At 49.3% G+C, this 24,659-nt stretch overlaps 2 protein-coding genes across 5 annotated transcripts; both read left to right on the plus strand.

Moving 5' to 3' along the window:
• Positions 1-11,123: 11,123 nt before the first annotated feature.
• Positions 11,124-12,802, plus strand: FKBPL (FKBP prolyl isomerase like). Of its 3 annotated transcripts, XM_043907790.1 has the most exons (3): positions 11,124-11,425; positions 11,667-12,103; positions 12,311-12,802. In XM_043907790.1, the coding sequence occupies exons 1-3, from the start codon at positions 11,380-11,382 to the stop codon at positions 12,776-12,778; spliced, it is 951 nt and encodes a 316-aa protein (XP_043763725.1). In that variant the 5' UTR covers positions 11,124-11,379; the 3' UTR covers positions 12,779-12,802. The 3 variants fall into 3 exon arrangements, with proteins under 3 accessions (XP_043763725.1, XP_043763724.1, XP_043763723.1); XM_043907789.1 differs by having other exon boundaries at positions 11,126-11,423; positions 11,664-12,802; XM_043907788.1 differs by having other exon boundaries at positions 11,127-11,425; positions 11,667-12,802.
• A 487-nt stretch (positions 12,803-13,289) lies between these two features.
• ATF6B (activating transcription factor 6 beta) lies at positions 13,290-23,144 on the plus strand. 2 transcript variants are annotated; one of them, XM_043907805.1, is made up of 18 exons: positions 13,290-13,415; positions 13,790-13,869; positions 14,013-14,091; positions 14,331-14,437; positions 14,967-15,102; positions 17,902-17,987; positions 18,128-18,263; positions 18,350-18,481; positions 18,639-18,772; positions 19,409-19,594; positions 19,687-19,778; positions 20,232-20,411; positions 20,789-20,896; positions 21,078-21,159; positions 21,331-21,401; positions 21,608-21,719; positions 21,858-21,942; positions 22,451-23,144. In XM_043907805.1, the coding sequence occupies exons 1-18, from the start codon at positions 13,334-13,336 to the stop codon at positions 22,699-22,701; spliced, it is 2,139 nt and encodes a 712-aa protein (XP_043763740.1). In that variant the 5' UTR covers positions 13,290-13,333; the 3' UTR covers positions 22,702-23,144. The 2 variants fall into 2 exon arrangements, with proteins under 2 accessions (XP_043763740.1, XP_043763741.1); XM_043907806.1 differs by having other exon boundaries at positions 14,346-14,437.
• Positions 23,145-24,659: the final 1,515 nt, after the last annotated feature.

Below are 24,659 nucleotides of genomic sequence, written 5' to 3' on the forward strand. Positions count from 1 at the left end.
GCATTTGCAGTTCGCACTTCCTCATTACCTACTCACCACTTCCAACCCCACCCTCCCCTCTCTCACCTCTGTTCAATAGGGTGCATTGTTGTCAGAAATGTCTAACCTTCATATCCACTGCTTCTTAACACTTTGGAATATGCTTCCAATCCAAACTTTACTGAAACATTTTTTTCAAATAGTATTCAATGACCCGAAGTTATCAGGAGCTAAAACCCATGGTATTTTCACAGTACACTGCCTCTCTGAACCCTTCCATGTTTGTCCCTTCACCCTGGATTCCCCACTTGCCCAGGTTCAGGGATATATTACCTCCTCCCCCTCTACCTACACACAAACCTCACTTCATCCTTCCTCCTCTCTCCCCGCCTTTTTTTTTTTTTTCCCCTCCTGTGCTTTAAGCATCTGTATATGGACTTTTTTTCCCCTTCTCTGAGAATTTCCCTTGAAAAATCTCATCCACTCCACATTCAGACCTCATTTGTAACCAAATGCTTCTTTGCTACAGACTGAATGTTTGTGTTTCCTCAAAATTCATCTATTGAACCCTAATCCCCAGTGTGATAGTGTGGCATTTGGGAGATGATTAGGTTTTGAGGGTAGGCCCTCATGGATGGGATTAGTGCTCTTATAAAAGAGATCCCAGAGGGACTTCCCTGGTGGTCCAGTGGTTAAGTTACCACACTTCCAAGGCAGGGGATATGGGTTTGATCCCTGGCCTGGGAACTAAGATCCCACATGTCCCGTGGCATGGTCAAAAGATTTAAAAAAAAAATTTTTTTTTAATTAATAAAAGATCCCCAGAGAGTTCCCTTACAATTTCACCATGTGAGGACATAGCTAGAAGGTACTCTGTGAACCAAAAGAAGCTCTCACGAGACACTGAATCTGCCAGCACCCTGCTCTTAGAATTTCCAGCCTCCAGGACTTGAGAAATTGACTTCTGCTGTTTATAAGATAGCCAGTTTATGATATTCTGTTAACAGTCCAAGTTGAGTAGAACACTCTCCAAACTCTGTACTTATAAGCATTCCTCTGGTGTCTGTGGAACATGTGGACTATGTGTGAAAGTCGCTCAGTCCGACTCTTTGCGCCCTGAAATTCTCCAGGCAACAATACTAGAGTGGGTTGCCATTTCCTTCTCCAGAGGAGCTTCCCAACCCAGGGGTCGAACCTAGGTCTCCTGCATGACAGGCGAATTCTTTAGAGTCTGAGTTACCAGGGAAGCAATGCAGCCGTCCTCTAAACTCAACTGGTTCCAAACCAAACAGATAAAATGCCACTGAAAACCAGCTGTCTCCCTCTGTAGACAGCACCAATTCCCCAGTGCCCTTCCTTATTTGAAAACTTGATGCCTCTTCCACCTCCTTCCTGCCTTTACTTGTGGTGAGCTGTTAAGCCCAATCAGTTCTGCCATCATGATGTCTTTTGAATCTGTAATTTTCCCCACTTCTTGCTGGAAAAATGACCTCATCTAGGATCATTACCACAGTTCCCCTAATAGGTCTCCCTCTTTGCCACCTCTTCCTACCTCAGGTCTCCCTTGACACTGTTGTCGGGTTATCCTCCCTAAACACGCTTTTTACAAACTCTTAACATGCTCCTCAAAAGCCCTTCAAGATTCCCTCTTGCTTACTCAACTGTTCACAAAATTTTAATCTGGCCTTTGACCTCTCCCATAATTTGAAATTATCCAGCTTTCTGTGAAACCAGACTATATTATTCATCATGCCCACCTCCAGATCTTTGTTTACCCAGCTGTCCTCAAATCTAGGAGCTCTTTCTCTAATATTTGCCTGTTACAAACCAAATTGTTTGCTGCTTGCCATGTGTTTCAGACCACATCTAAGCTTAAGCTCATGATATTTTCCCTCTTTTCACATCTGCTTCTCCACTTGGCCAAAATGTACCAATCCTTCAAAGCTCAGATCAATTCACTCCTTCACTGCAGCAAGAAGGAAATCTCTCAGGACTTCCCTGATGGTCCCGTGGTTAAGAATCCACTTGCCAATGCAGGGGACACAGGTTCAACCCCAGGTCTGGGAAGATTCCATATGCCACAGAGCAACTAAAGCCCATGCCCCATGACTACTGAACCTGCATGCTAAAACTACTGCAGCCGGTGTGCCGAGAGCCTGTGCTCAGCAACAAGAGAAGCTACCTCGATGAGAAGCCTGTGCACTGCAGTGAAGGGTAGCCCCGCTCACTGCAACTAGAGAAATCCCTCAAGCAGCAACAAGGATCCAGCCCAACCAAAAATAAATAATTTTTTTAAAAACTGAGTATAAGTTGCCTTAAAAAAAAAATAATAAAGCAGTGGGTTTCTAAACACAGCTCCAGGCATTCCTTGAAGTCATGATTCTTGCCTCTGGCAATACATTATAGTCATCTGGGGAGCATTTAAAAAGCCCAAAGCCCAGGTCACATTCTAAACCAATTAAATCACCATCTCTTGGGTCTCAGGCATCAATATTTTTAAAGACATCCCCAGGCGATTCCAAATCCAACTCTGTCTGCACCATACCTGCACCTAAGTGCTGAATATGTCTGGGGAAAAATGCACAGTCATACCAGCTAGTCTCACTTCCTTTGAGTCTTCAGGGTGGCCTGCAAGCCTTCATTTTCCCACATTTTCCAAATCTGAGATCACAGTTTCACAAGATGAAGACCTTCTTTCCTATCTCAGTGAGAAAATAGAAACTCTCAGAAGAGAACCCCCTGTGGTCCCTGCTCCAAATCTACCAGGCCACATGCATCTCTGTTGAATTTAGTGACTTCCCCTTGTTACTGCAGAGAAGCTGACCTGTTCCCTAGTCCCCATCCTGTGTGGGTACTAGGATCCCAGCCTTCTCACCTACACAGAAATGGAACTCTTGAAATGATCCCCTATCTCTCTCACATAATCAATTTTCCCCTCATTACTGAAACATCCCATCACCATACAAACATGCTATAATTATATAGCTCATCTTTGAGAAAAAGGGAAAAATAAATTCTTTTGCTACTAACCTATGTAGTAAAAGCACAAAATTCAGAATAGTGGTTAGCCCATGACAAGAGGAGAATTCTTTTGCTTTTTTTTTTTTAATTGAAATGTAGTTGATTTACAATGTTGTGTTAATTTCTGCTGTGCTGCAAAGTGATTCAGTTACACATATATGTGTGCTTAGTTGCTCAGTCATGTCTGACTCTTTGCAACCCTATGGACTGGGACCTGCCTGGCTCCTCTGTCCATGGGGATTCTCCAGGCAAGAATACTGGAGTGGGTTGCCATGCCCTCCTCTGAACCCAGGGATCAAACTCAGGTCTCCCACATTGCAGGTGGATTCTTTACCATCTGAGCTACCAGGGAAGCCCTACACACACACACAAACACACACATATTATTCTTAATATTCCTTTCCATTATGGTTTGTCATAGAATACTGAATATAGTTCCGTATGCTATACAGTAGGACCTTGTTTATCTATTCTATATATAATAGTTTGCAGCTGCTAATCCCAAATTCCCACTCCATCCCTCTCCCACCCACCCATCCCAGCCAGGAGAATTCTGATTGGAGAGAGGTACATAGGGAGCTTCAACAATAGCCAGAAGATTTTAGTCCTTAAGCTGAAAGAGGTTTAATTACTTTAGAATATGTATGTGCCATGGTTGAGAAAGTCTGGTCTAGAACCATTAGCAACATTTGACACAGTTGATCACTTCCTCCTTGAAGTGCTTTCTTCACTTTGAACACTCTTTCTGGATCCAGCTTAAGAAAGTATACACTAGCTCCTATTTGCTACTTCTCAGCCTTCATCCACTCTTTCAAACTCCTAAAAAACAGAGGGCTCAGGCCTCTGCCATTGGCCCTCTGCTCTACCTTGATCCAAACTCCTGTGCTGCTGTTATTTCTTGGCTAGCCCTTTAATTGGATTTTCTGCTTTTATTTTTGACTTACATAGTCCTTCCTTCATGCTGAAACCAGAGTCATCTTTTAAATTACCAGATCACTCACCTTGCTCAAACCCTCTGATGGCTCCCAATCATACTCAGAACAAAACCTTTACCTTGGCCTACCTGACCTGGCTTCTCCCCGCCTCTCTGATTTCATCCCCTCCTACTCTTTTCCTCACTTACTCTGATTCATCCACTCCGGCCCCATTATTCTTCTAGCAGCTATGATTTAATATAAAAATATAGTTCCTTCTTGCCTCAGGGCCTCTGCATTTGTGTCTTTCTCACCCTGGATACTGTTCCTTCAGATATCTGCCTGCCTGCTCCCTGACATCATTTATATCTTTGAACAAATACCATCTTTACAAGGAGGCTTTCTCTCATCATTTGATTAAAAACAGCACCATCTAGACTTCCCTGATGGTCCAGTGGTTAAGATGCCTCACTGCCACTGCAAGAGATGCAGTTTCGATCCCTGGTCAGGGACTGAATAAGTAGCTCATGGAATTGTGTGAGAAGAAATGAGGTAATACACAAAAGACACATAGAGCAATATCTGGTAGCACTGTGGTCATAATGCATGGTCACACATTGGTACACAGCATCTTTCATAATTTAACATTTTATTATGGAAAAGGCTGCCCTTCGTTGCCTCATCTTGCCTGAAAACCCTACCTATAAGGGAAGCACAAGCCAAATAGCTTGGAAGCAGAGAAGAGAGAGGAACTATTTTGACATAAATCCCAGCAGAACTAAAAAACCAAAGCTAAACAGAAGGGAAAATTTATTTAGCCTTTGGAAAACTAGAATTTTTGTCTCTTATTCTGATGATAAATGACAGAGAATAAGTGCAGCATATGGTTCCATGTGATGAGTATGGAATGCAGGGGAATGTGAGAGGTGTAAAAACTTCCAGGCAGCTTGATGCCTGGTGACAGTATAAAGAGATGCTGAAATTGACAAGCTGGAGATGAATAACACGGATGTAAAGCAGCTTTCCTTTCCTTTTATCTCCTATCTTGTTCGGCTTCCTCCACCTGCAGTAAATCAATCTCTGCATGTCCAAATTATGGCCATCTTCCCTGGTGGCTCAGACAGTAAAGAATTTGCCTGTAGTGCAGGAGACCTGGGTTCGATCCCTGGGTCAGAAAGATTTTATGGAGAAGGGAATGGCAATCCACTCCAGTATTCTTGCCCGGTGAATTCCATGGACAGAGGAGACTGGCAGGCTACAGTCCATGCAGTCGCAAAGAGTTGGATACAACTAACACTTTCCAAGGCTCAACCCTTTGAAGTCCTTTTCAGATCACCTCCAGTTGGAAATAACTTCCCTGCCACTTGTCACTTTTTGCCTTTCATCTGGAGCTTTTGTCAACTATAACTCTACCCTTGTTAGATGGGGAGTTCTGTATTTACCTCCATGGCTCACTGACTAATCTTGAGTACTCAGTAAAGATTACTGAATAAATAAAAGAATGGTTACCCCAAAACTGGGTTCATCTCTTGGTGGGTGTTGATCCAAAAGCCCCAACCAAGCCAAGGACTGGTAGGAGGAAGTATTTACTACGTATAGCAGGTAAGGAGAACACTGGGGATCTTTCCCAAAGTTGTGTCTTCTTGAACAGCAAAACCGAGGAAGTTTTCAGGTAAGGGTACATGCATACTCATGAAGGGACTTGGGCATAGTATGCATATTCTTTTCTTTAAAAAAAAATTTATTTCTTAATTTATTTTTGCCTGGGTTGGATCTTCATTGCTGTATGGGCTTTTCTTTAGTTGCGGCAAGTGGCAGCTACTCTCTAGTTACAATGCACAGGCTTCTCATTGCAGTGGTTTCCCTTGTTGGGGAGCACAGGCTCTAGGGCACAAGGACTTCAGTAGTTGCGGTTCCTGAGCTCCAGAGCACAGGCTTGGTAATTGTGGCACATGGCTTACTTGCTCTGAAGCATGTGGGATCGTCCCAGATCAGGGATCAAACTTGTGTTTCCTGCATTGGCAGGCAGATTCTTTTCCACTGAGCCACCAGGGAAGCCCTGTTATTCATACTCTTGAAGGGGATTGAACAGAGGAGAATTCAGTATAGAATTGGGGCAAAGGTCAACAGAGTTCAAGCTTTAGTTGACTGAAGTCATGAGGGTCAGAAGCATCAGCATCCTTCAGGTACTCGTTGATCTGGCTGTTAAGCACATGTGAGGGATGTTGAATTCTGCAAAGCAGCTCAAGAAAGTGCTTCTGGCTAATTCATATCATTGAAACAGAACTGGAAGTCTTTATGATTGATTTATTCTTTGCTATTGTTACTTCTCTTGCCTGGTAATGAGGTAGGCTCATGATGGGTTCCTGGGCTGGTGTCTGTCAAGTGGAGTAAAATTCAAGCTTTGTTCTCACCCAGACACTCTGAGGACAAAACTGGTGGCAAAAGCTGAGCTCTGATAAAGAGATAAAGTGCCCACTCTTGAGGTCAAGGAAGACTTCCCTGTCTGCACATGCGCAGGAAGGCTTCTTGGGAGTTGAAAAGGGAGAAGGCCTCATCCCATAATAAGTGTGGAAATGCACCCACAGACCTCTGTGGTGGGAGCTATCTTAGCAAAGAGCTGTACATGCATCTTGATAAGTGTCCAAGGACCAGTCAGGTGTGAGGAAAGAGACAAGACAATTGGTCAAATGTAAACAAAGAGCCAGAAGGACTATCCTATATAAGTAATTAACTCACCTCTTTCCTGCATGCTCCTCACTCAGGACCCCTGCATTCCTCTTTGAGTATGTATTTCTGCCTTGCTTCAGTCTTAAATAAACAGACTGCTTCCCTCTGTGTGATCTCCCAGTGTTGTGCTGTCTCTCTAACTTTGTATCTGTTTTTATAGTCTTTGCCTCCTTGAAACATTCTTGCTTTCAAAAGGGGATAAAGAGCCAGGGTAACTTTGCTTCTAATCTCTAGCCTGTGCTGGTCTGGTGGCTAGGGTTCTTTCTCCTCTAGATTCAGTTCAGTTCAGTTCAGTCGCTCAGTAGTGTCCGACTCTTTGCGACCCCATGAATTACAGCACGCCAGGCCTCCCTGTCCATCACCAACCCCCGGAGTTTACTCAAACTCATGCCCATCGAGTCGGTGATGCCATCAAGCCATCTCATCCTCTGTCACCCCCTTCTCCTCCTGCCCCCAATCCCTCCCAGCATCGGGGTCTTTTCCAATGAGTCAACTCTTCGCATGAGGTGGCCAAAGTACAGATTACCCAGGTTCAATTCCTGGGCAGAGAACTAAGATGTCTTTAGGACCACTCACTGCTGCCTCTCTGAGATCATTAACAGTCATTGTTCTTGTAAGATCATTATTACTGAGACTTGTTCAAGGGCAAGCATTATGGCCAGGCTTAGATCACAAAATGTCTTGGGCCTAAAGCGGCTTCTCTTATGTTAAAAAGCTGTTATCTGATTATTTTCTTCTGGGGACCACCCCTAGTCTATCTTCTTACAGAATGGAACTTCACCTATTAGAGGGCTCTGTGTGTGTTAAGACAACATGTAACAACAATCAGTTCACAAATTACCTTGCATCAGCTCCTGAACCTCTCTCTCTTTGCATTCTCCCATCAGACCAGGTCTTTATTTATTTATTGACTGCAGCAGAGCAGCATGTGAAATCGTATTTTCCCAGGGATTGAACCTGTGCCCCTTGCACAGAGGGAGTCTTAACCACTGGACCATCAGGGAATTCCCAGGATTAAATCTCTAATGAAGGCAAAACAATGCCTTTATGGGGCCAGGCAAGGAGAGCAGTGGAATAAGGCCAGATCTTCTGAGATCCAATGATCTCTAGACAGGCCTGGGGATATAATCCTCCAGGCTTGTTTCTCTTCTCTTTTTTCATTCCTTAGTGACTATCTCCAGAGAACTGAGCCCTAGAATATAGGATGCAAGGGTAGGGGAACTGAGAGAGAGCAAGTAGTGTGTCCGTCAACATTCATGTTGTAACGCTTTAGGGGGACAGCCAATACCATTTCCCATTTCTGAGTCTTCACATCTTGACCCCTTCCTAGGCCTGTGCTTCCCAAGCTGAGAACAGGGGGGATTTACAGATCCATGAATGTCTTTTCTGGGGACTTTTCAGTCCTCTTATAAAACTTAAATTTTGCATTTTCATTTTAATGGGTCATCTTTTTAAAAATAAAAATATTTTCTTCCTGGGTGATTTTGATTACTATCTTTAGCGGTCTGAGGCCTTTGTTAGTGTATTTGCTTGTTTTCGACATTTTTTTTTTCTTTCTTTCTTTTTGGTGAAGTCGAACAGCTCTTAGTTCCCTCACCAGGAAATGAACCCATGACCCCTGCACTGAGAGCTTGGAGTCTTAACCACTGAACCATTAGGGAAGTCCCTTATGTTTGTTTTTTACATATAGTCACAAGGATGACAAGGGACCACCCAAAGAGGCAAAGTTAAACTTTTAATTCAGTGTTTCTCAGTATGTGGTCTATTGTTGTGTTCTCAGAGGTTCAGTTCTAACTCATTCTTTAGATGGTAACAAAAATGTCTCATCCTTGGGACTTCCTAGCAGTAAGGGTAGTTAAGACTCTGCACTTCCAATGCAGAGGTATGAGTTCAGTTCCTGGTTGGGGAACTAGGATCCCAAAATACTCTGAGGCTCAACCAAAAGGAAAAAAGTCTCATCCTCAAGAGATATTCCCTCACCCCTCATTCACTCTCAAAGCATCTCTCACTTCTTCATACAACTTATTCTCCATGCCCCAACTATAAGCTCCATGAGAATAGGGACTGTCTGTCTCATTCATTTATGTATCCCCAGTTCCTAGCATCCTGTCTAGAACATAGGAGGTGCTCAATAAATATTTATTGAATGAATGAATGGAGAAGGAGATGAAACACAAAAGAAATAGAGGCACTTTATTCAGCTCACAGAGAGACAGTCTGACCCAGTCCACCTGTCAATGGCTGCAGAAAAAAAATTAAAACATTCTCTCCTATTTTAAAGAAAAATGGCCTTTTTACTTTACTTCCTCATCTCCTCTCCCTCTCTGTTCTATAAAACAAACTGGCATCTAGACCCCGATAAGATGGTTATTTTGAGACATTAGTCTGCCATCTTCTTGGTCTGCTACTTTCCAAATAAGGTTGCTTTCCTTGCCTCAAAAAAAAAAAAGAAAAGAAATAGAGACAAGGCCTATGCCTTGTGGAATCTGTTGGAACTGAAACATATACACACAAAACAGTAAGAGACCATTACAAAGCAATACATTTGTACCAGAGTAGTTTTTTTAATTGAGAGAAGCTAATCTCTGAAGGGTCATTGGAGTGGACCTCGAAATTAAGGCACACATAATACAAATTAGCAAACTTTGTCCAGGGATCAGAATGTAATCAAATCCTCTGTGACTCATTCTAGACTTTCTGTCTTTCCTAGAAATCCCTGAAATGGAACAGGGAGGGAGAAAAGGTAGATCAGCTTTCAAAAGGAACGTAAGGATTCCAAGAATCAGAGTATTTAGCCTTAGTTGAAGTGGACTAAGGTTACACTAGCACAGAACCTAGTAATAAAGCTTGAAGGGAAAAAAGGTCTAGTTTAGTGATCTGAGACTCAACACAAAATGAATGGAGAGGGCTGTTTTGACACAAGTCTGTGGCTAATGATGACATTACTTCCCCTCCTGGCTGTTCTGGCATGGTCCTTTAGTCTGGGACACAATTGTGAACTGAACAATTGCAAACTGAAGAGGGAGCCAAAGTGAAAACTAAGAGTGGAATTCTCCTTCCCTGAAGAGCTGTCATAGCCTGCCTGTGCAGGGAGCTGGACGAGCAAGCCTGAATCACAATAGGGATCTACATGTTTTATTAGGAAGAGGAGGACTGGTTTTTCCACTGATATGTCCAGTGGATCAGGTTATACTAGTTATACATGTAAAACACTGGAGTAGGAAATGGCAACCCACTCCAGTATTCTTGCCTGTTAAGTTTCATAGACAGAGGAGCCGGGCTGGCTGCAGTCCATGGGGTCACAAAAGAGTCAGACATGACTGAGGATGTATGCATAAACAAAATACTTGAACAAACTAAAAGGACACAGACTAAAAGGTCAAAAGAACAGGATGAGGTTATTCTGCTGCTGCTGCTAAGTCACTTCAGTCGTGTCCGACTCTGTGCGACCTCATAGACAGCAGCCCATCAGGCTCCCCCATCCCTGGGATTCTCCAGGCAAGAACACTGGAGTGGGTTGCCATTTCCTTCTCCAATGCATGAAAGTGAAAAGTGAAAGTGAAGTTGCTCAGTCATGTCAGACTCCCAGCGACCCCATGGATTTCAGCCTACCAGGCTCCTCCATCCATGGGATTTTCCAGGCAAGAGTACTGGAGTGGGGTGCCATTGCTTCTCCAGAGGTTGTTCTAGCGTCACACTATTCAAAGTGTGTGGTACATGGGACCACCAGCAGCAACATCCAAGAGCTTGGTAGAAATGCAGAGTAGCAGGTCCCACCTTAGACTTCCTAAGTCAGAATGTGCATTTAACAAGTTCCCCAGATAATGTGTAGGGTCATCAAAGTTTGAAAAGCACTGTCTATAAGATTCCTTGAGGGAGAAGAGCTCAAAAGGCATTGACGAACATGAGGCAAAGGTAAGGCAAGCCTCAGCTGGATGGAACCCCAGCCCCCTGCAGAGGAAGCTCAGCATCCTAACCATTGGACTATTAGGGAATTCCCCCAGGGTTTATTTTGAAGGACCTTGGACAGAACGGGCCACTCTGACCGGGTGTCCCAAATGTAGTGAAAGTCACTCAGTCCTGTCTGATCCTTTGTGACCCCATGGACTGTAACATGTCAGGCTCCTCTGTCCATGGAATTTTGCAGGCACGCATACTGGAGTGAGTTTCCATTTTCTTCTCTAGGGGATCTTCATGACCCAGGGATTGAACCCTGGTCTCCTGCATTGCAGGCAGATTCTTTACTGTCTGAGCCAAATGTAGGGGTAAGTATTAATAGAATAGCACACGTGGGTTTTAGGTGGCCAGATAAAACGACTGCTCACAGCTGCGATCAGTCACCCCAGCTCCATCATTCCCCATTATATCCTCTTTGAGCCCAATCTCCCATTCCAGACCTTCTCCAGACTTTGACGCAGCCGTACCTCGCCTAGCTCGGTACGATTTGGCCTAGTCCGGTCGCAAAGGCCTGGAGCTTCTCGGTTGCTGGGGTGTGGCGGTGAGTCAGTGGGGGAAATGATGTAACGTCCAAAAGGCGGGCTTAATCAGACTTCTCCCTCCTCCCGATTGGCTGCCAGGAATTTGACTAGATTCTCTTGTCTCTCGGGCTCCAGGGTTAGCTGTCAGTGTCTCTGTCCAGCTGTCCCCTGGCTCCCCTTTCCATCTTCTCCACCTGGGGAAAGACTCCAAGGACAGTACTCAGTAGCACTTGGCTTCGGAAGAAGAGGTGATTTGAATGGTCTGGCTATTGCCATCAGGCAAGGCGCTTCGGCCCCCCCCAGGTATTTTTTGACTCGATCGGGTGTCCGTAGTTGCGAATGGCTACCCAAGCCGCAGGGAATTGTGGAACTTGTAGTTCCTAGTTAGTTCGGGGTTGGAGGGGCGACTGGACCCGACAGAGATTCGGGAAGGGGGGAAAAAAAAAGAGGACTTTGAGGACCGCGGTTCGGGGTCCCAAAAGGACAGAAATGGAGTCTAAATAAAATGTCTGCCAATAGCATTGCTTTGATTTTTTTAAATCAGGTGCTGACCTGGACTCGGTCCATCCCTTTCTATCCAAAACTGTTCACCCACGGTGGAAGGGGCCAGGCACCCAAATGGATACACCACTAGTCAATTCAATGGGAGAGAAGGACAGCTGTCAACCGCAACAACAAGGGGAAAAGAACCTTGAATTACCTACTCAGATTAGGCAGCATCCGCGAGACTCTCCTACGGAAATCCTTGAACTGAGAGTGAGCCCAGATCCAGCTAGCCAAATTCTAGAGAATCCTCAGGAAACTGAAAAACTGGCCGCTGAACTTGAAAGAGACTCTGCTAAGTCTCATGGATCAGCCAGTGCGATGTCAGAGCCCCTTCAAGCTTCTGATCTCTGGTACTGTCCTGATGGCAGCTTTGTCAAGAAGATCGTAGTCCGTGGCCACGGCTTGGACAAACCCAAGCTGGGCTCCCGCTGCAGGGTACAAGCTTCTGGATTTCCTTTGGGGTCAGGGCTGCCAGAGGGCTGGACAGAGCTAACTGTGGGGTTAGGCCCATGGAGGGAGGAAACTTGGGGGGAGATCACAGAGAAATGCTTGGAGTCCATGTGTCAAGGCGAGGAGGCAGAGCTTCAGCTCCCTGGGCGCTCTGGACTTCCTGTCAGGCTCACACTGGCCTCCTTCACTCAGGGTCGAGACTCCTGGGAGCTGGAGGACACCGAGAAGGAGGCCTTGGCCAGAGAAGAACGTGCAAGGGGCACAGAATTATTTCGAGCGGGGAATCCGGAAGGAGCTGCCCGATGCTATGCACGGGCTCTTCGGCTGCTGCTGACCTTACCCCCACCTGGCCCTCCGGAACGAACTGTCCTTCACGCCAACCTGGCTGCCTGTCAGTTACTGCTAGGGCAGCCCCATTTGGCGGCCCAAAGTTGTGACCGGGTGCTGGAGCGGGAGCCTGGCCACATAAAGGCGTTGTACCGAAGGGGCGTTGCCCAGGCTGCTCTTGGAAACCTGGAAAAAGCAATGACTGACCTCAAGAAGGTGTTGGCCGTAGACCCCAAAAACCGTGCAGCCCAGGAGGAGCTGGGAAAGGTGATCATTCAGGGGAAGAAACAGGATGCAGGGCTGGCTCAAGGACTGCGCAAGATGTTTGGCTGATTAAAAGTTAAACCTTAAAAGAGACAGGCACCTGTGAAGTGTGGTCTATGCTGTGAGATTTGGTGGGGACCAAGGGAGAGTTGCACCATATCCCACTCCAAGCTTCTGCCTTCCTAAGGGAGGTAGCTGTGGTCTCAGCGTCCCTTTTAACCATTAAAAAGCTATATAATCACGTGTGCTATGTTTTGGGGGGGGCTTGTCCATCTCCGAAGATGAATCGATGAACTAAACTTCTAAATTTAGGACTGGCTGGGGCAGAGGACGGAACTCCAAAGCCTGAAAGTCACACTTCTGGGCGCTTTCAGGCGTTCTGTTTGGCGCATGCGCAAACCTCACAGTCCAGTACTGTGGAAGCGTTAGCGTCCTGCCGCGCTCCCATTGGCCCAGCCTGTACACCGCCGCTTCTATTGACGCATGTGCTCAGTACCCAGGCCTCTTACTGGTCGGTAGGGCTTCCGGGACGCCCCTTCCCTTTTTAAGAGTCAATTGATTCGTTGATGACGGGGAAGAGGCGGGCCTTGGGGACCGTCTCATGGTTGGGGGGCGGGGGGAAAGATGGCGGAGCTGATGCTCCTCAGCGAGATTGCGGACCCGACACGCTTTTTCACCGACAACTTGCTGAGCCCGGAGGACTGGGGTGCGCGGAGTGAGGCGCCTCGGGGAAGGGATAGGGCTGTAGCCTGCTGTGCCCCGGAGGCACGTTGGAGGAAGCGGAGGCTCGAAGAGGAAGACTGGGCAAATACAGAATCGATCGTCTAAAGAAGGGCAGAACAGGGGGGCTAGTTGTGCTTTGGGGGATGCGGGAGTCGGGGAAAACCTCCGCTCCCGCGGAAATGTGGAATTGTTCCGGGATTGGGGAAGGAGGGACTGAAGTTCTTTAGCTATATCACTTCTCAAGTGGGCGGGCGGTGGGTCTGGCCGAGCTGAGCCAATGAGGGAAGGGGCGAGGGCTCTGTGAGGATCTGAAGTTTGTGCTACCGGACGATCCCCGACCCTCCGCACCTCTTGCAGACAGCACTTTGTACGCCGGTTTGGATGAAGTGGCCGAGGAGCAGACGCAGCTCTTCCGTTGTCCTGAGCAGGATGTCCCGGTATCGCTCCCCAAGCCTTGTCTCTCACCGTTGGTGGGTGGGAGTGGTCCCAGAACCGGGACTCCATTCCCAAGCCAGCGCTCAGCTGGAGCACCCCTTCATCCTCACACTTCTGCCTTCTAATACCCGGCCCCCTTGTTCAGTTTGGCAGCAGCTCCCTGGACTTGGGGATGGACGTCAGCCCTCCTGAACCCCCCTGGGACTCTCTTCCTATCTTCCCAGGTAAGATACCCTTTGTGATTCCCTCATCCTTTCAGAAACCCTCATCTTCCCATTGTTTCCCAGAAACTGTGCAGTTCCTCTTATCCTCAAGCCTCCTCCACCTGAGTGCCTGTGTACTCCTCTCCCCCTTTGGCCCCTGAAATGTGCTCCTTCTCCCTTGCCCAGTGAGGGGTTTTTACCCCATGTCCTCGGGAGCTTTTTGGGCTCTTGTCAGGCTCCGCTTCGTGGTTATTTTCTAGCCCCTTTTCCTCTAGATCTCCAGGTGAAGTCTGAGCCATCCTCCCCCTGCTCTTCCTCCTCCCTCAGCTCTGAATCATCGCATCTTTCCACAGAGCCCTCCAGCCAGGTGAGAGAGTCATCTCCCTCCTACTCTCTGTGGCAGAGACTCCTTCCCTTGCCTTCATCTATTGATGCTAGGGGAATGATTTGTGGGCTGCAGGTCTTGGGGTGGAGGGGGGAGGTTCTTTTCTACCTTTGCCATTTCTTTTATATCTTCATTTTTTACATTTCCACTCGATTGTCTAGAGTCAAAGATGGAGTTTTTTAATATATAGAGAAATGTGGCAGCCATTGCAGGGTAGGGGGACAGGGAAGAAGAGAGTTGTTAACTGCTGAGAATTGTGGAACTGTTCTTGTCCCGGTTGTCCACTGCAATATTTGAAATCATGAGACTTTATTCACCTTCCTAGGAATAAAATAGAGAACAAGGGGCCAGACACAGCTTAGCAAGATACTGACTACCATTCAAACCAGAATGTCAAGTAACTGGTGGTTTGTAAGCTCTAAGGCTTCTGTCCTGGCTTTTACTCTCAACACTTCCTTTTTGTTTTCTTTCTTGTTTCTGTCCCCCCTGCTTCACCCTCACTCTTACCCAGGCCCCTGGTGTAGGGGAGATGCTGGTTGTGAAGTCAGAGTCCTTGGCACCCCCACTCTGCCTCCTGGGAGATGATCCAACATCCCCATTTGAAACCATCCAGATCAATGTCAGCCCCACCTCTGATGATCCTTCAGGTAATAATAGCCTGCATCATCCCCAGGCTTTACCAAGATAGAGTGCGCGTGTGTGTGTGAGTGTGTGTGAGTGTGCAGTCAGCAGGACGAGGAGGAGAAGGTGGGGAGGGGAGATGGCAGATAACCAGGAGGGAGGCCAGGAGCAGGAGGGAGGATTTCAGGAAATCACAGTAAGGGCAGCACTGAAGAGATGGGAATAATTTTTCTTTCTTTTCTTGTTTCTGTTGCTTTTCATATTTAAAAACTTGCAGACAGTTTAGGGCATATTTATATATGTGACTTTCCCTCCAAAGGTTTTATTATTAAAAAATTTTCAAGCATACAGAAAAGTTGGAATACCATATACCTGCTCCTGCATTCTACAAGTAGCATTATTTGTGCTGTTTCTAGACGTGTTACTGAGTTTATTACTCTTGCATGTTTATTCAGCAAGATTTATTGAGCACCTACTCCATGCCAGATACTGGACAGGGTGCTGGAGTTGCAAAGATGAAGTCTTAACCACCTCATAGTAAGGATTCCATACTATGGTGGGGGAGAAAGACAACTAAAGTATGGTAATTTTAGGGTAGAGATTATCACAGGGTGCCATGAAAGCTCATAAGAGGGGCCATCTCACCCAGTTGGGGATAGATCAAGAATGTACTCATGGAGGAGGGGTTTCCTGAGCTGAGTTTTGAAAGATAGATTGAAATTAGCCAGAAGAAGACTGTAGAGACTAGTGTGTTTATAAGGAACCTGTATCTCTTTTGAGTGGATGTAAGGAGGGGGAGTAGGGAAGGGCCAGGAGATTCAGAGGCTTTCAAGCCCAGGTAGGAACCCTGCTTAGGGACTCAACTTTTTTCCTGTGGGAAGTTCTGTGCCTTTGAAGAGTCAGGCAGGAGAACAGTGTGATTAGGAAGATGACTCTGGTGCAAAGTAGACACTGGACTGTAGAAACTCAGGACCAGAGGCAAAAGGAGGACCAAGAAAGGCCCATGCAGTTAGTCAGGTAAGACACTCAGATGCTGAGAAGAAGGCAAATTTGAGAAAGAGTGAATTAGAATGGATGAGTGCAGTGACCTCCTGGGCATTGAAGATGAGTAGGGGTGAAAGAACGTGCCTGGGTTTCTGACGAAGGCAGCCACCCTGTGGGTGAGGATACCAATCGTTGGATAGTGACTGCAGGAGCAGGAGCCTCCTGGCAGGGAGCATAATGAATTCAGTGTGGGACTTGTTGATTGTTGCTTTCAAGGTGACTTCAGGGTTTCTTAGCACTACCTCCCCTTGGTTGAAGTTCAGCCAGAAGCTTGAAGACAAGAGAGCCACTCATGTTTTCCTCCTGGGCCTCAGAGCAGGGCAGGGGAGGGTGGGGAGGGATTTGGAGGGACAAACAGCTCATATCCAGCATATGATTAAGTATTACAAAGAGGAGAAACAAGATTAAGATTGAAAAGTCTATACCAGTGAAAAGATTGTTGATGATTTTGCAAAGGATAGTGTTCCTGGAGTCAGATTCTCACCTAATATAAAGGTATTTTTTGAGGGCCTATACTTTACCTGGGCTCCCCAGGTAGCGCTAGTGGTAAAGAACCTGCATGCCAAATGCAGGAGACATAAGAGATGGGGGTTCAATCCTTGGGTCAGGAAGATCCCCTGGAAGAGGGCATGGCAACCCACTCCAGTATTCTTGCCTAGAGAATCCCATGGACAGAGGAGCCTGGAGGGCTACAGTCCATGGGGTCACAAAGAGTCTGACATGACTGAAATGACTTATCACGCAGGCATCCATGCACTTTACCCATTCCTTTGATAGACATGAAGCACAAGACCTAGTCCTTGCTTTTGGAGAGTCTCATGAGGGTTAACACATGGTTAAATAGCTCAGAGAGTGGTCACCTCTGTGGAGAGGTTCTGGATGGCTGGTGGACAAAGGAAGGAAAGGAGATTAACTTCTCACTGAATTTCCCTTTGTTCCTTTGGGATCTTATATGACTGTATTACCTATTGAAATAGACTTGAGATTTTAAAATAGCAATATTGGTAATCATATAATTAAGTATCAAAATCCAAGCTATGAACCAGAGGTAGTAGTGGACCATTGACCTTGGGGCTGAATCTGGCCTTCAGCTAGGTTTACCTCCATGGGGCAATCAACAAGTCTTACAGATAGATTTAACAGAGTCTGTGAAGACTCAGAGGTGACTGAGCTTTGAAGGCTGATGGTAGGAAGGGGATCTGTATAAAGGGACAAACAGTGAGCCCTGTGTTAAGGCCAGTTGAATTTGGGTGAATGGAGGGGCGTGAGAATGGAAGTGACCAGCAGGCAGCTTGGGAGTCAGAATCCGGGCGCAGGGGAGCAGTCAAGGGTAGAGATGCAGGCCGGGCAGTTGTCAGTGTGACGATGCACGATCGTGTTGGGCCAGGATGAAGTGGAAATCCAGCCAGACAGGGATTTGGGCCCATGAGAATGCAACGGAATCCCCCTGTGTAGGCCTCCACCATGTGAATGAACGAGGTGTGTGAGGAAGAAAGGGGCAGCTGATGCGCACGGACAGCCTTGAGGGAACGGCAGTGGTGGAAACAGCTGAGAGGGGCCAAGGAAGGAGAAGGGAGTCTTTTCTGAAAAAAGAGGTCGGAAGAGAGGCAGTAGGTTAGCAGCTCCAGTCCCCCTCCTCTGGATTGCCCTCCTGAGCCAGAATAGTTTTACTTCCAGGTACAAGGGGAAGTGACTGTGTCTCCCATTTCTGCATCTTAGCCCTCTACTCCTTCAGTGTTTATCTGACACCCAGCTCTCTGTCTCATCCTGCCATCCCACAGATGTTCAGATTAAGATAGAGCCTGTCTCTCCATCTTCCTCCATCAACTCGGAGGCTCCCCTGCTCTCTGCGGAGTCCCCCAGCCAGGTGAGCATGCACTCTGCTCCTCCCTCCAGCACACGGGTGAGTTCCTCCTGACTCTCGGAGGTGTGAGGGCTTTCTCTTCTTCGGCTCCTCCTCCTCAGCACTCTTCCTGATTCACATGTCTTCTGGAATGCCCCATGTAGGCTTTCATAGGAGAAGAGGTCCTGGAAGTGAAGACAGAGTCCCCATCCCCTCAGGGGTGTCTCCTGCAGGATGTCCCCGGCCCCCCTCCTGGAGCTGTCCAGATCAGCATGGGCCTGTCCTCTGATGGCTCCTCAGGTAATGAGTCTCCTGACACCTGAGGTCCCTGGCCAGAGGCCTGTTGTCCTGACATCCCTTCCTTCTTTCCTTTCACCTTCCTTCAGGCAAAGCCCTGCCCACCCGGAAGCCACCACTGCAGCCCAAACCTGTGGTGATAACCACTGTCCCAATGCCACCGAGAGCCATGCCTCCCAGCACCACCGTCCTCTTGCAGCCCCTTGTCCAGCCACCCCCAGGTACTGAGGAGAGGAGGAGGCAGCCTGGGCTGACCTCCTCAGGGAGCTCACAGCCATCCGGCGTCCTGACCTTTGGGTGCTCAGGTGTGGGTGTGGACACGAGGAAACCACCTGACTTCCAGCTCTCAGACCTCCCTCTCCTGTCCACTTGCCCCAGTGTCCCCAGTTGTCCTCATCCAAGGTGCTATTCGAGTCCAGCCTGAGGGACCGACCCCTCCTACTCCACGGCCCGAGAGGAAGAGCATTGTTCCAGCCCCTATGCCTGGGAACTCCTGCCCACCTGAGGTGGATGTAAGTTATTTACTGGGGAGAGGAGGAGGAAGGCTTAGTAATGGGGAGGGGAGAGAACTGTGGAGTGAGAAGGGAGCAAAACAGTGAGCAGGCAGGCCCAAAAGGTGATCCTCAAGGTCAGAGTGGATCCCTTTTATCAACCCCGTATAGTTTTAGGATCCTCAGGTTTGCTGCCCCTGCAGATGGAGAAGTGGGAGTGGTCTTAGTAAATCAAAGCCAGAGGAGTCATCTTGTGTTATAGAAGAGGGAGGCTGCTTCCTTGGGGAAAGCCAGGTAAACTGTTCTCTAACTATAGCAAGCTTAAACTTTGGGTCCTAAAAAAGGAGAATTGCAAAGAAGGAAGACCACTCATCAAGGAAAAGAACTGAGGTTCTACCAAGAACCTGGATGGGGAAGTTCCTCCTACAGTCTGACTTCTCGCAGCTCTGAGGCACAGGAGTAGGAAGTGGTGGAGAGAAGGGCCCCTTCCCTGAAATGTTTTAGCAGAGGAAGAACCCCTCTCTGGCTCTGCAGATAGAGGTTAAGAAGGCAGGAGAGTGGCCCACGTGAATTTCGGGTAGTCAGTCCCTGGTGTGGGGGGCGTGTTTCCCCTTCCCCACCCTGCTTTCACTCTCCCTCTGACCCTCCGGTGCCCAGGCCAAGCTGCTGAAGCGGCAGCAGCGGATGATCAAGAACCGCGAGTCAGCCTGCCAGTCCCGCAGGAAGAAGAAGGAGTACCTGCAGGGACTGGAAGCCCGGCTGCAGGCCGTGCTGGCCGACAACCAGCAGCTCCGGCGGGAGAATGCTGCCCTCCGCCGGCGGCTGGAGGCCCTGCTAACTGAGGTGAGAGCCGGGAGGCCTGGGGAGACCAGTGGGAGGGTGGGCTCCCTGGGATGACTCACCCTCTCCTGTCTCTCTCTTTCTCTGCATCTTAGAACAGCGAGCTCAAGTTAGGGTCTGGAAACAGGAAGGTGGTCTGCATCATGGTCTTCCTTCTCTTCATCGCTTTCAACTTTGGGCCTGTGAGGTGAGACCTTTGTCTGCCCAGAACCTTCTGGGTGGAGCCCGCCTGTCGGCCGCTTGATTGCCTCTTCGGCACAGTCCTTTTGATTACTTGCACACAGACAGCTCTGGTGTCCTTGGCACTGATGGTGTAGCCAGCTAGTCCCTAGTCCCTTCATGTTCCATCGTTTCTGTCATAAATGGTACGTCCTGGAGGAGATGGTCGTGAGAACACTGATAAACATAGTGACTATATTAAGTGCTTACTGAGTTCTGGGCCCTCGGTTAAGCACTCTCCTTTTCTAGTGTTTTCTGGCTGTATGGGTAGGGACTGTTCTCAGTCCGTCTTGCAGATGAAGAGTGTCAGTCTTGCAGCACAAATTGGAACCAGGCAGGCTATCTGCAGAGCCCTCCCTCCTACCCAGGCCCTCAGTTAAGCTGGAATTCTTCCTCGTGCTCCATCCTTTTCTGTCCACAGCATCAGTGAGCCGCCTCCGGCTTCCATCTCTCCTCGGATGAGCAGAGGGGAGTCTCGACCCAGGAGACACTTGCTGGAGTTCTCGGCACAAGAACCAGTTCATGGAGCCGAGCCCCCCCAGCATCCCTTCCAGGACCCCGAGGAGCCCCAGCCCAGCCCTGCGGGCCACCCAAGTTTCAGGTGAGGAGAGGGCCCTCTCTCTTTTAGGGGTGCTGAGTGTGTCTTCTCCCCTAAAGTTACCTTTCCTTTTTGAGGGGGAGCTAGGTTTCCCAGTTGAATCTGCCTGCCCAGTGCAGGAGACCCAAGAGACACGCATTCGATCCCTGGGTTGGGGAAGATACCCTGGAGAAGGAAATGGCAACCCACTCCAATATTCTTGCCTGGAAAACTCCATGCACAGAGGAGCCTGGAGGGCTATGGCCAGTGGATTCACACAGGGTCAGACATGACTGAGCACGCACACAGCAGCAGAGTTGTTCTCATGCCAGCGTGGCCTCTTCTGTTGACGGGGCAGCATTGGGCACCCTGGGTCATGCCCCCTCTCTGCCTCACTCCAGGAACCTGACAGCCTTCCCCGGGGACACCAGGGAGCTGCTGCTGAGAGACCTGGACCAGCTCTTCCTCTCCTCGGATTGCCGGCACTTCAACCGAACCGAGTCCCTGAGGTGGGGGTGGTTCATGACTGGGGCGTCCTCCCTGTGTCCCGAGGCCCCTCCCCGATGGTGTGGCTGACCTTGTGTGCTGAAGTGCCAGCTCCCCGTGCCCTCCCCTTCCCTCCGATGTGTGGGGCAGAAGAGTGGGCATCTTGGCCTGGCATGGAGGTGTCCCCCTCCTCTGCTTCCCCAGGCTTGCCGACGAGCTGAGTGGCTGGGTCCAGCGCCACCAGAGAGGCCGGCGGAAGACACCCCAGAGAGCCCAGGAGAAACAGGTAGGAGAGGGTGGGGCCGGTTCAGGGAAGCCCACTTGAAAACGAGGGCTAAACATCCTAGGGATTATAAGTGGTTTGGGGTGGTGTGAGGTGGTGTCAGTTTGTAGGGGCCGTCTGTCTCTTCCCTTTTCCCTTCATCCTCTTCAAATCCTTAGATACTTCTCCTTCCAGAAGTCTCAGCTGCGGAAGAAGTCACCTCCTGTTAAAGCAGTCCCCACCCAAACCCCTGGGCCCCCAGAAAGGTGAGTCTTGAAGAGGGTACTTATTTATTAATCGAGGTTCCATTCTAAAAGAGCCGTCCTATATGTGTCATCATTGCCCCCAGGGCATTATGCTTCCCACATCCCCTGGGGGTCTCCTGTCTCCCTCTCACCCTCTCCCCTCTTCCCTAGTGGGAACTGGTCCCTGGGCTTGGTTCCTCACCAATCCCATTTTCCTACCTGTCTAGGGATTCTGTGGGCCAGCTGCAGCTGTATCGCCAACCAGACCGTTCGCAGCCTGAGTTCCTGGATGCAATTGACCGACGGGAAGACACATTTTATGTTGTCTCCTTCCGAAGGGTGAGTTTCTCCTGTGGGCCCCATCCCCTCACCTGGGTTCCCCAGCAGTCTCTCTGCAGTTCAAGGCTGTAGAGCAGGGACAGGGAGCCTGTCAGCACCTTTTCCTCCACCCTCCCTGCCTGGCCTCTCTGTCTCCAGGACCACTTGCTGCTTCCAGCCATCAGCCACAACAAGACCTCCCGGCCCAAGATGTCCCTGGTGATGCCTGCCATGGCCCCCAATGGTAATTCTTTCCCTGCCCAATGTGGGGACGGGTCCTGAAATTGAGAAATAAGGAAGTTCCCATGGGGAGATCCAGCATGCAGAGTTGAGGGGGGTAATGACAGGAGCAGGGATTCCAGAGTGATGCTAGATACATGGGAGAGAGGAAGCCAGAAATGGTTGAAGAAAAACAAAATGCAGGAGACTGATGGGAGGAAGATGAGACGTGGGTCCTCCCTAGGTGAAGGTGCTTAGGGCTGTGGGCCGGGGTGGGCAGGGTGGGCTGGGAACCTGCCGGAGTCTTACTCCTTTTTTTTCTCTTGATGTCCTCTTCTCTGCAACCTTACGTTCATCACCGTCATCCACCCCCACCCCCGACCCCCACCACTTCTTTCTTCTCCCTGCACCAACTCCATCCCTACCTTCTCATTTAACACCCCCTGGATCTGCCTCCCCATCACTGCCTGTTCCTCCCTGTCCACTTCTGCGCCTTCCCCTTCTCCTCGCCCTTAACTCTCCCTTTCTCACAGAGACCCTGTCAGGCCGGGGCCCCCCTGGGGACTATGAGGAGATGATGCAGATCGAGTGTGAGGTCATGGATACCAGAGTGATTCACATCAAGACCTCCACAGTGCCCCCCTCGCTCCGAAAACAGCCGTCCTCAACCCCGGGCAATGCCACAGGTGGCCCCTTGCCAGCTTCTGCAGCAGCCAGCCAGGCCCACCAGGCCGCCCATCAGCCCTCTACCTCAATCATCTCTGACCTCTATGACTCACACTGACTTAGAACTGGGGGGTAGGGGTGGGAGCAACCAAGTGGGACTGTTTTGAATTTTCCTGATCCCTGGGCTTGCGGCAATTTGTAAAGGGAAGACAGGGTGTGGGGGTTAAGCACTTATTTGGAGGTGGGTGGAAGTTTTCCACTCTTCTCACCCCTTTTTTGGAATATAGAACTCCTCTCATTTCTATGAACCCCCCCAGTCCCTGCTTCTTTCCTTGAGGGTGCTGAATGAGGTTAAGTTTTGGGGTGAGTGGGCCCCGACACTCTTTATTCTTGTGTTTCTGTTTGTGGGGTGGAGGTGGGAATTTAGTCCCCAGGCGGGACAAGGGAAGTTTTTATATTTTGAAGCTAGTTCCTGGGAGTTGAGGAGGCACAGCGGATGGAGGTCAGGTGGATGTATGGGCATATCTTCTTTTTTATTATTAAATAAACAATTTGGAGGGAGTTGAAGGTATGGTGCCTGCCTTCCTGGCTTGTGATGGGTCATTTGGGGGAACGTGGCTGCTGTAGGGCCAGGGTGTCAGAGAGCCGAGCACTGAGGACACGGCTGGCTCTGGGGTGGAGTGGGTGTGCGATCACAGACCTCACGTCATCCCCTTCTCCCCAGCCCTGCAACACGCAAGGGTTATGTCTGGTGTCTGTGGGGGAGCGGGGGAGGGATGTCCCATGCTGTGACAGGCTGAAGAGTGCAAATTCTGGAATGTGTCTGAGTAAACAGGAAGGACAGGGGGCCCCACGCCCTTCAGGGTGAACGGGCGGGCGGGCGGCCTCCCTGGGTCCCCTGCATTCTAGCAGGTTCTTCCCCTTAGCTTTCCAGGAGGAGCAGCTTGAAAAACAATGGAGCTGGGGCCAGGGGCTGTGAGCCTAGAAAGGAGGAGCCACAGTGGAGAAGGAGGCAGTGTTTGGAGGGAAGAGGGGCACTGAGAAGCATCTCCTTAGCCCCAAACTGGAGGAAACTGAAACTTGAGGGTCCAGTTGAAAGAAAAGGACAGTTGCGGGGCCAGCAGGAAAGGCTGTGCTTTCTAATTAGGAGGAAGGAGAACAGGACAACAGGTGAGGGCCCAAGTCTCCCTCAACCTGGGGGGTTCCCCTCAGGGGCTCCTGTCCAGCAGCACCTTGGACCCGGCCCTGCGGGAGTGTCCTGGGTCAGCAGGAGGGCGTGGGCTGGGCCTGGGCTTCACGCCCAGATGACTGGACAGGGGCCACCCGGGCCACAAGCCCAGGCCTGAAAGCGGGGGAAGAACCTCACGTGTTCAGCCAGGCTCCCCTGCTTCCCATTACTGTGTTTGGGGTGAAAACAGACCAAGTAACTATGGCAACCTGGAACCCAGGGCCCCCAGGAACTAGGCCTTTCCTCCCTCCAGAGGGCAGCCCTGGCTCGTCTACCATCACTCTTGCCCCAGGGTCCCCGGAGCCCTTCCCAGCCTGATCCAGACGGTGCGTGCAAGGAGAAGAAGGATTCTGCGGGCAGAGCACCTGAGTTGGAGTTCCTGTTTTGCCTTTTATTAGCGGGTATCTTGGGCTTCCCTGGTGGCTCAGATGGTAAAGAATACACCGGCAGTGCAGGAGACCGGGGTTCAATTCCTGGGTCTGGAAGATCTCTTGGAGAAGGGATGGCAACCCACTCCAGTATTCTTGCTGGGTAAATCCCATAGACAGAGGAACCTGGTGGGCTATAGCCCATGTGGTCGCAGAGTCAGACGCGACTAAGTGACTCACACTTTGGTAGGTTACTTGAACACATTGAGCCTTAGTTGCCCTGCCTGTAAAATGGGGTGTTCCTCCTGCTCCTCGGGTTGATGTGGGGAGGAAAGATGTTGTGCAGGATGCCTGGTCCACAGTGGACACACCTTTCTCTTCTCACCTGCTCCTTTCTCTCTCCATTCACCTGGTCCATTTCGCCTCGATTCCACTTTTATCCCATCTGGGTCCATCACTGTTTCATTGTCTCGTCGCTTT

This window comes from Cervus elaphus, chromosome 7 (genome assembly GCF_910594005.1).
Source record: "Cervus elaphus chromosome 7, mCerEla1.1, whole genome shotgun sequence".
Classification (NCBI taxonomy): Eukaryota; Metazoa; Chordata; class Mammalia; order Artiodactyla; family Cervidae; genus Cervus; species Cervus elaphus.